Source organism: Rhyacophila brunnea, unplaced genomic scaffold (assembly GCF_057557595.1).
Source record: "Rhyacophila brunnea isolate RB1 unplaced genomic scaffold, BYU_Rbru_1.0 scaffold_8, whole genome shotgun sequence".
NCBI classification, from domain to species: Eukaryota; Metazoa; Arthropoda; class Insecta; order Trichoptera; family Rhyacophilidae; genus Rhyacophila; species Rhyacophila brunnea.
In genome coordinates, this window is record NW_028233350.1 from 19,892,332 (window position 1) to 19,903,603 (window position 11,272).

General features: G+C 33.6%; 1 protein-coding gene across 1 annotated transcript; it reads left to right on the forward strand.

The window, feature by feature from the left end:
• The first annotated feature begins 1,035 nt into the window (after nucleotides 1-1,035).
• Nucleotides 1,036-10,644, forward strand: PrBP (Prenyl-binding protein). Its single transcript, XM_085958789.1, has 5 exons — nucleotides 1,036-1,251; nucleotides 3,461-3,492; nucleotides 3,728-3,879; nucleotides 8,731-8,867; nucleotides 9,858-10,644. Exons 1-5 carry the CDS (start codon nucleotides 1,211-1,213, stop codon nucleotides 9,937-9,939), a joined length of 444 nt encoding a protein of 147 aa, XP_085814915.1. The 5' UTR covers nucleotides 1,036-1,210; the 3' UTR covers nucleotides 9,940-10,644.
• Nucleotides 10,645-11,272: the final 628 nt, after the last annotated feature.

Consider the following 11,272-nt stretch of genomic DNA (forward strand, 5'->3'; position numbering starts at 1 on the left):
CGCACTAAGGATTCAATATTGAGGGGGGCCTCAAGGAGGAGAGTGTAAATTAGTCCCATAGGCTCTTTTTCTTCTTCATATAATTATTATTACATATTTTCACAATACACGGCGGTATATTTGTACAGTTTCTCCTAATTTTTATGAAATTGGAGGCATAACGGCGGTAACCGTTCAGCGTGTCATCAGCGACTTGCGGATTGGAAGTGACTAACAGTGACCATGCTGGACATATGCGCCTAGTATGCTAAAACATTACTCAAATATTATTGGCTGTCCTAATATGATCCCTATGCCCAATTCCACTGAAAAAAAATATTATTTTGATTTACACCACACTAGTGGGTGTAGTCGTTCTTTTCGCCGAATTGTCGAATATCGTCGATTTTTGGTTTTTAATATTGAGGTTCCAAAATATTAATTGAAAATGGACAAAAAAAGCGATTGGCCTCCGGTAATTGGCCGCCGGTACAATCAGACGCCGGCCCAATTGGACGCCGACCCAATTCGACGCCGACCCAATTGGCCTCCGGGAGGATTGGACGCCGCACAATTGAATTGAATTAAATGCGCAAAGGAATAGACGTACGTTACGATTTGTTGGAGTAAATAAGCAAGTCAGTTTAATATGCTTCTATCTTCTCAGTAGTTGTACCTTATACATTTCGCGCTTGACACATTTTTAATATAGATTGAGAATAATTATTATGCCCTATGATGTTTATTAAAAGAAAATAATTCTTCCCAGGGAAGGTAGGTACTGAGAGATTGGACGGTACTCTACATTTATGTTTTTTAAGTAAAATACAAATACCTAGGTACATAATAAAATTAAACTCAATATGTTTATTTAAGAAATAATATGAAACATTAATCTTTTTTAACTACATGTCATTTAATAGGTACACCTATCCATATATTTAAGTATTCCCGTGATCAATAGACACTAGGTAGAGGTACTGGATTACTCTATAGTCTATGTCATGTCTATGTTGTACAATTCAATATTATTATCTATAATGTTGTCTGGAAGACATAGATAATAATAATTAATGTCAGTTCTGTGATCTGTCAAGTTAATCTGTGAAGTAAATCTGGTCGGAAAATAGTAAAGAACCATACGCATGCAGTGTTCGAATCGGAATTTCTGGGTTACAATTTCTTTTATTGAATACTGAGTCGGTGAATAAGACAACAGCAATCCAAGAAGATGGCTGAAAGAGCAGTAGATATCCTAAATGGATTTCAAGTGTATCCTTTTCATACATACCAGTTGCAATTCTCAATTGAACATTTAAAAACGTATTGTGATTTTTGATAAACATTACCTACTTGCTGCTAACCTACTCTTACCCCAAAGAAATAATTTGAATATACATCGTAACTATTATACAGAACAAACTAGAATACTAGAGGAGCAACAATGATCAGAAAGAGTACCTAATACTTAGTTGCGTTGATGATTGAAAATTTTCGTAGGTCGGACTTATTAGTAAACGTCCTTTTAGCCGTCAGTTCAGTTGTCCGTACAGTCTCATGGAAACGGCCCTGTATATTTACGTATTTTTTATCCACTAAAAATGAATGTTATTTAAAATTACTTTCTAAACATATTGGTTTGGTATAATGCAGTGCCTAAATGTATTTGAAGAAATAATATTATTTCAATCGAAATTAGAAAAGTAGTAAGTATGAAAAATACGACAACACAGCGTATCACCGTATGGTCATGTCTAAAGGCTCAGATTAATTTCGCTGAATAGGTACTTACCTAAATTGATTAGGTAGGTACATACTTTCTCAGTGACAAAGAAACGATAGGTACCTCCATATTTTTTTTTTCGTATTCATACATCGCAGGAAGCATTTCTTTTATTGGCGATGTGATCACTCTTTTTCCATAATCATAAATTATCTTTTCTTCTTTATAATAATGTTTCATGTTATGTTATGAACGTTTTAAACTTATAATTTGTAATGTCCACAACATGGGCGGCTGGCTGCTTGGGTCAAATAGTCAATGACCTCCCAAAAATAAATATCTTACAATCTATATACATTATACAATGTCAATTATCTCCTATATATTATTATCCTACGCCTTTTTCCGTTTTGGCGAGCGATTGTAACGTGACGCACGCTAATTTATATGTACATGTATCTAACCACCATACACACACACACGTATCTCAACTCTCACAATCGTTCGCTGCTCGGTCAATTTTATGAATGCCAAGATTCATATTTCTTTCTCTCTCATTTCCCATATGTGAGACAGAAAGAAAGCACAAAACACACCTTTTTTTTCATATTGTTTTATCGCTTACATACACTAAATTTTGGTCATTGCTGAAAACGAGACAGCTATACTATTTTCAATATGTAAAATGAAACAGAATGATATAAATTTTTCCTTAAATGTTTCAAGAGTTTTGTTCTGTAGTTTCAAGGTCTCATTTGTGCGACAAACCTTTTTATTCTTATTTGTTGTCGCTTATTATTTCAAACTGACCATTGTTGTCTGAAAGTTTCATATTATGTTATTAATTGTAGTTCAGTTTAAATCCAACCTTTGAGTAAAACCCATCGACTGCATTTTCTGTATTAAACCATTGTATACAAGTTACCGATTAAATGTAATCTGCTATATTAATCATAAAGTTACCTTCTATAAGATCAGTGGAAATATAAAAAGTGTTTATATATAAATGATTCCGCCATTCCATAACACTAGGTATTATAACGGAGTTTTTATTAAATGTGTTTGATTGTTTTAATCTTATGTTCTTAAATAGTATTAAGTACAACAGTTAAAGGCAAATTAAAATAATATATTCAAAATTGACCTACCCCGTTGTCAGGCTTAAGGCCGCTATTGGTCCACAATATGTTAAAAATAAATAAATTGAAATAATTGAAATTGATAAATCTCACTCTGTCATTGTCATTTACAAGTCAGTTTAACTGGTATATCTAAGAACTGATATGAAACCCATCTTACCACATCTCTGTTTCAATTTTTACATTTACGCATCGGTTTAACTGACAGCTCGACTGAAACGGAGACTGAACGGACAAATAAACTGATTGTTTAAAAGCACATTTGCACTAAGAAAACTGTAGTACAGAAGAACTTCGATATAACAGACTAAAGCTGAAAGTCTGTTATATAAAAATACAAACAAAAACCTATTTATTCGTTTTCTGATGATATATCCAAATACACCCGTTGTGGAGTGACGTTAATTGTTCGATGTTGACATGCTTTCTTTCGGTAATCATGCATTGAAAAAAGAATCAAATTTTGTTTGCACTTTTGAAAAGTCTACGGTTTTTTTATAATTAACTCTCTCAAATTACGAAACTCAGGCGATACCCAGGTCACCTTCATCCACTTCTGATGACAATAAAACTCATCAAATTTTTTTGTTTATCCTTACATGATAATATATTTATACAGTAACTGGATGAATCTTCGCGATGGTGATTCAGGTACTTATCTATTTTTAAATAATTTACTTATGTCTTTGTTGATAAGAAAGTGGAATGCTTCCAATGATCTACATATTAAATAAGTATTATAGTAGGAACCTTTTTACCGTTTGCCTTAATGTGCTATAATATGTAATTTATCGACTTTATTTGCGTTGTATTTTGGGTCTCATACCCGCTTGTATCTGTATAAAAAGTATTCCTTTCTTAGTGTTAACATTGTCTGAATTTGTAGGTAAAATTCTCTGGCAGAACAATGAAGACATGTCTTGTTCTGACACTGAGCATGAGGCTCGTGTTCCGAAGAAGATCCTGAAATGCCGAACAGTTTCCCGAGAAATGAACTTCAGCTCCATAGAGTCAATGGAAAAGTTTCGATTAGAACAGGTATATGACATATTATTTTATTAAATAAATTTGATGTGTGCAATTGGATTTATTTTCGCTATTGATTTTTAGATATAAATTTTTGGCCGCACCCTGCGGTCGCGTGCGAGATTAATTAAATCATTTCTCATTTGAATTTTGCTACTGCGCATGCTGCCGTAGGTATAAACAATCAAGTATGCATATTGTACACAGGATTCAAGCAAATACAGTACTGTATTTCGTTTGCATACAAATTAACAAAATACACCCGATCCTCTTTTGCACAGAGGATACGTACCAAAGACTACCGTGCAAAACAAAACCGTGTAAAAAATGATAAGGTGCCCATACAAAAACGGTAGATAGGTTCCATTACTTAAAATCAGCTCAAAATACGAAATTCTTGAACTCAAAAATAAATCAAAATTATTTATATTTATACTCACATAAAAATAATTATACATAAAAATACATAGTTTTCAATTTAAATCAAATTTAGCATAGAGAAATACAATATCGTCGTGGTAAATGCAATAGGTCGTATGTCAAAGATACCAAACTTTTCAGGAGAGACAAAAAACTATCCCATCTTAACCCCAATGCACTGATTTTTTTTCACAAATTTATTTACTTAGTTGAATTTGTTCCCTGTTAAGACTGTTATCATCATTTTGATGTAAGATGGATAATAAGAAAGTTAGGTTGACATATAACTATTTGATCGTCAATGTTGGCCACTTTTGGTGACATAAGTCCAATTTTTATGTAAACATACCTAAATTTAAAACACTAAAATTAGGTATTTATAATGAAACAAAATATAATATTATATTAATATAGACATATTATTATATACTTGTACATAAACGTTTAAAAAGTAAGCTTAAACTAATGAAAAAGTTTTTTTTTATTATAAATCTCTGTTTAATTAGGCACTTGTATAAAAACGATTTCAATGTTTAAAAGAAAAGATTAAAAGTTAATATTCAAATTAACACACAATAATTTTTAAAAAGATTTATTTAAAAATATCATAGTTTAATTATGTATTTGCATAAAACAGAGCACGTAAATACGAGGGTGGGTCAATAAGTCCTTAGAAAAGCCGACAGGTGGCGCGACTAGTACTGTAAGCGGTTTGTTTTCATGCAGCGGCACTACCGATTCAGTATGCTGCGAAGTTTCAATCAGATTGGTCGGGTTGTTGTGTGTTTCTCGTACATTTAAAAAAAAAATTTGCTTATGGAAAATGGAAAAATGGAAAATGGAGAAAATTGAGTTTAGAGCTGTTATTAAACATTTTAATATAAAAGGGTTAACAGCAAAGGAAATAAAAAATGAGTTGGATTTAGTTCACGGCATATCTGCTCCTTCACTTGCAACTATTTATAACTGGTTAAATGAATTTAAACGTGGTCGTACATCAACAAAGGATGAACCACGCTCAGGACGTCCTGTAGAGGTGACTACACCAGAAATGATCAATAAAATCCACGATATGGTGTTAAGTGACCGAAGATTAAAGTTGAGTGAGATAATTGAGGTTACAGGGATCTCAAAAGGTAGCGTCATTTCTATTTTACATGACAAATTGGGCATGAAAAAAGTTTCTGCAAGATGGGTGCCGCGTTTGCTCACAGTCGACAATAAACGCAATAGGGTGGTGGCCTCTAAAGCCCTGTTGTCGCTCATGCAACGCAATCCGGATGAATTTTTTCGTCGCTTTGTGACTGTAGATGAAACATGGATACACCACTATACTCCCGAGACGAAAGAACAGTCAAAGCAGTGGATTGCGAAAGGCGAACCATGTCCAAAGAAGGCGAAAACCGTAAAATCAGCTGGTAAGGTTATGGCTACTGTATTTTGGGATGCACGTGGAATTATTTTCGTTGACTATTTGGAAAAAGGAAAAACAATAACAGGGGATTATTATGCATTTTTATTGGACCAGCTAATAAATGAAATTGAAGAAAAACGGCCTCATTTAAACAGGAAAAAAATCCTCTTTCATCAGGACAATGCCCGTGTTCACACATGTTTACGATCAATGGCTAAAATTGAAGAATTGAAGTTCGAATTGGTCGACCACCCACCGTATTCGCCAGATTTAGCCCCCAGTGACTTTTTCCTTTTCCCAAACTTAAAAAAATGGCTAAGTGGACAACGTTTTTTTTCAAATGAAGAAGTCATCGATCGGACAAATGCTTATTTTGAGGACCTTCCGAAAACTTATTTTTCTGACAGTTTTAAAAAAATTGAGAAACGTCTAACCAAGTGTATTGAGCTCCAAGGAGATTATGTTGAGAAATAAAAAAAAAATACAAAAATAAAAACTGTTTTAATGCTTTTTTCTAAGGAATTATTGACCCACCCTCGTACCTACACTTAAAAGAAAAAAGAACAGTTTTAAAAGAATTCTTTTTTTTAGAAAAGTAATTTTTTTATTTAAACGGTAGGTAGTATTATTTTGTTTTCTTCCAAAAATTTGTGAATAGCAAGCTGCGTTGTTCATCACTGATTGTATCGCACTTAAAGGCTGTTTTTGGTCCAACCTTTTGAGCATGTCACTATGCCCACCACAACGTGGACCTATGGTCATAGATTCTTTTTTAGACGTCTGTCTATACTTGCCGCCCTTGCCGGACTCTTCATACTTCTCAAAACCCGCATAAGACTTGCCTAGCAATCGCAGTTGAGCTGATTGAGTTGAGTTGATCAGTTGAGATGTATCTATAGTATAAGCAGTTGGGAGTTTTTTTTGCCTTTTCCACTCTTTACAATTATTGCTTTGCCCTTTTCGTTTTCTTTGATTGACTTGCTCAGTAGGTTCGTCACCATGGGTGTCAGACTGCATAGCAAACTCCTCTTAGTCTTCTGATGAGCTTGATTGATTTGATTCAGGTTGATACAGAGCTTCAGAGTCACTACTGATATCAGATAGTAAATGTTCAGGGCCACTTAGATGTTCAGTCATCGTCATATCACAATCTATATTTTATCTCAGGTCTGATTGTGTTGATACAATGTTCTCTGCTATCTTTATGTCCAAAGGTTGCCTCAGCAATGATTTTGCTTGTTCTAAAATTGGAGTTTCGATAGTCAAAGTATTATTAACCTCAGCGAAATCGAGTTCTATTTCTGAACCAATATTTTGAAAAGTGACTTCAAATGGATGCTCTAAGACTAAGAGTTCAAGTTCCGCTGCATTCCCAGGTTCAACTTGTAACGCCATATAGTCAGTGGTTCTTACGACTTCACAGGTTATTTGAGGTCCTGAAGAAAATAATCATTTTTAAATTTGATAATCGTTAATGCATCTCAGCAAAATATCATCTCCACTCCACATCTTTTTGTTATGTGGCGACATAATCTTATTTATTCTTACCATTAGTATCCGGTGAAGTAATGTTGCTGACTGCTAAAGACACCAAGTACCGCCCACAACTTCCATTAATCATTTTAATAGCTTTTTACTAAATAATTTTTAACTAAATAAACAGTGTCTTATTAAAACTGTCCATCGTGATTGGTGAACAAATAATTAATTTGGCAATAAATAAATGAGACAAAAAGTCATCATCATCAGGGGCACGACAACCCGGTGTGGGTCTTGGCCTCCTCCAACAGCTCCCTCCACCTGTTCCTATCCAGTATGGCCGCTTTCCAATTTGGTACCCCTAGAACACGGCAATCATTGGCAGCTCCATCCAACCAGCGAATCTTTGGCCTGCCTCTTCTTCTACGCCCGATTGGATTGCCGGACATCATACATACGTACATTCATACGGTGCACATGACCTAGCCATCGCAGTCCCCCAATCTTAATTGATTGAACTGCCCTGCAATCTTCGTATAGCCCGTAGAGCTCAGCAATATTTCTCCTCCAATTGGTGCCATCCCTGATCGGTCCATATATACGGCGGAGAATTTTTCTTTAGTTTGAGACAAAAAGTAATGTTAGATTATCTGTAGAAAGAATCTTGAAATTTTTACTAAATCTGACAACAATAATGTAATTATAAAGTAGATTTTAAAAAACAGTGATTGGTAAATTACTTACATCGTATTATTTGACGAATTCTTTAGTATAAAGTCAAGAACGAGGAATAAAAACAAACAAAAACATTACTATCATTATGATGAGCTCTGACATACGACTGTTTGGCGTGACCAATATCAATGACGTGTCGGTTCGTCTTTTTGCAAGTGTTGGGATAGTCGACTTCTTATTGGTCTAACGACATAAGACCTATTGGAGATGGTGTAGATGACTGGGCTGGTCACTATGGTGCAATAAAACAAAATTGAATTTTTTTTGACATACGACCTATTGCATTTACCACGACGATATATTATATTCATTCAGTGTCGCTACTTGACAATAAACGTGCCCGTTTACTGGTGTTTTTCGCTGGCGAAAAATCACTCTCGTTGGAAATATTTAATGACGCTGACGCCGAAGCACGCGGCGCGTCTCTTGTATCGTACCCGAAGTGACTGACTAGTGGCGTCATGTATGTATAAGGGTTAAAGCTAAAAAATCAGTTTAAATAAAAAATAATCGGTAATTTTTTAAACCGTGTTATTTCGAAACCGTGCAAAAAGAGGATCGGGTGTATTTATATTATATTTGCTTGAATTTTGTGTCAATATAAATTGATTATTTTGACGGATGCCACTTGCCTTTCTCAATTCTGCCACTATTTAGTAGCGGTGCCACTTTTGTACATAAATATGACTAAGCATTTGACCGTTAGTTAGGTGCATTTAATGGCGACATCTCTACATCTGGCCCTAAGTCCATTCAATATCTGGTAGTTAGTACCATTCTCATATTATTCAGGAATATAATATTATTTGTTTCAGAAAATCTTATTCAAGGGTCGCTGCTTAGAGGAATGGTTTTTTGAGTTTGGTTTTGTGATTCCGAATTCCACTAACACTTGGCAATCAGTCATAGAATCAGCCCCAGAATCACAGATGATGCCTGCAAATGTCTTAAAGTAAGGAAAATTTTATCTTATCTCCTTCAACATTAATTTCTGCTTGTGCGAGGATTGGTTGTTAGCCATTCACTCAACCCCTTGGGCTCATGCCCTGAATCTTAATTCAAATATTTATTTAAGAAAATAGTGAATTACACTGACTCATTGAGATTCAAACTGATGGTCAATCACAAGCATAATGCGTTAATCTCTGCTATACGGTGACATGAAAACTTACCTTAGTAGGATGGAGTGAATCTTATGATTAATTCTAAATATTTTAGAAGATAGATAATTGTAATGGATTTTTTTAAATTCAACACATTGTGTGATTGATTTGATATGACATATTAGTATGTTTCTGAGGCTTTTCAAAGTTAATTACATATCTTCATTAAAGAATGATACATTTTCAAATGTTAGAAAAAAAATAATTGCAATAATAAATTAGCAGGTACAAGAATATCACTGCTAAAATCTGAAGTATCCTGACACCATCCATGAATCAAATGTAGTGATGTTATTGATTACCGTGATTTAAATTACAAAGCTGGATGTCATCTGTTGACAGAATTCGAAACATAAGAGATCAGAACAGATTAGAACACCCGGCATACGAAATATGTGTGTTTGAATTCCAGAAAAAGGTTATTTATCCCTATAAAAGAATGGAGGATTCTTAAATCGTGTTTATTCCAAAGATGGCTAATGATAGCTGAAAAAAGCAATATGAATTTTTTAGCCATTGGTCATATTTTTATTATTCAATTTGGAAATATTTAGATAAATGACAACCACAAATATTGTAATACAGTCTTCCCATAAGTCATACTTTGCCCTATATTTTTTTTTTAAATATTGATTAAAAAGGCAAAAAAAAATATTAAAAAAATCATTCTAAAAAATCATGAATATTTGAAAATGGAAAGCGACTTATGGGCCTCCTGTACCTACCATTAAAGATCATCTTAGCATCTTTCATCATTGTGTAAAACTAACTTGTTTCAGCGGACATGTTGTAATCGAGACCAAATTTTTTGACGGAGACCTTCTAGTGACTACTTCAAAAGTTCGACTGTACTATGTGTAAAATGATACAAATTAGTATACACTTAATATATGGTTGTAAAATATCTTTTAGACACCAATGTTGCCTGAAGTAATAGTTTACACATTGTGATATCAAATAGCATTTAATATCTTGATGTCAAGACCGGTGGTGTAGTGGAGACACAGAGCACATTGGGCTGGCATTCCGAGACGTTTTTAAGATGGAGCGTTATCATAAACATTCACACGCAATATTAATTGCACAGAATTATAATCTCATCAATGCAAAATATTTTCTTCTTATAAACTTTTTTCCTTTTTATCGTTTTACCCAATACTACCATTCGCTGACCACATGACCACCTTTCTTCTAAAAATCTTTGAATTTGACAAAACCTACCAAAAAAATAGTTTTGTGTTGAATATCTGACAATTTTCAGCTATTGAAAAGTCGAACTATGTGGATTTGGGGGTAGGGGGGATTATTAACATTAAAATTAAACAGTGTATTTTTTCATTTAGCATTGCACCACGGTCAAGACTTTATTCTTTTAGTAATATACAATTAATACTTCTGTATAAGTGAACCATGTTAGTATGTAAACGCTTTAAATAAATGTATTTGTCAATTTAATTATTTATTTTATGTAAATTTTTTATTTCGTTTATGTGAGCACAAAACAATGTAGAAAAATTGAAAAATGGAATTCAATAAATAAAATTATGCTTCGTATAAATACTTATTATTTGCAGTTTTATTGGTTTCCTGATACAGTATAACCCCATTACTTCAGAATCCAAGTGACAAACAAAATTTGTTTCGAATTTTTATTAATGGCTATAATTCGAAATTTTCTTATATATATTTACATTTTTCTATACACGTCAGTTGGTAAAAATTGTTTTACAATTTTATTTTTACCATATGGGTATTAGCTGCCTCACGAAGAGGTATTAAAATATGTGTCTTTGCCCATGCACTTTTCCATACCACGTTGAGCTCGTTGTAATTTTTGGATTTCTCTTACATTAATAGTCCATGTTTCACATGCATATGCGAGCTCTAGTAGAACACATAGATTGAAATTTTTACGCTCCATACACAATGGAAGATCACTTTTGAAGATACTATTCAGGCACTCATGTGCACTCCATGCCGTATCACTGATTATTTATCTGTGTTCCATAAATTATTTAATTTCAATTTTGAAAATGAATAGATTGATTTAAAAAATGAGGATTTGTTCAGTAGAACTTTAAAAGACTCAACTGATGGTGCAAACATTCAGTGCATGCTTCATGATCTGCGCTACTCGACATACAATAAAATATTGCAGTTTCACAGTAACGTGGCTTTAATCTTTCACTTATGA

What these genes read in the sequence shown, in the direction of transcription:
- PrBP (XM_085958789.1), top strand. Translation starts at nt 1,211, where the DNA reads ATGGCTGAAAGAGCAGTAGATATCCTAAATGGATTTCAAGT. An exon ending in ATCCTAAATGGATTTCAAGT is followed by an intron (nt 1,252 to 3,460) that starts GTATCCTTTTCA and finishes ATATTTATACAG; the next exon opens with TAACTGGATGAATCTTCGCG. An exon ending in ATGCCTGCAAATGTCTTAAA is followed by an intron (nt 8,868 to 9,857) that starts GTAAGGAAAATT and finishes AACTTGTTTCAG; the next exon opens with CGGACATGTTGTAATCGAGA.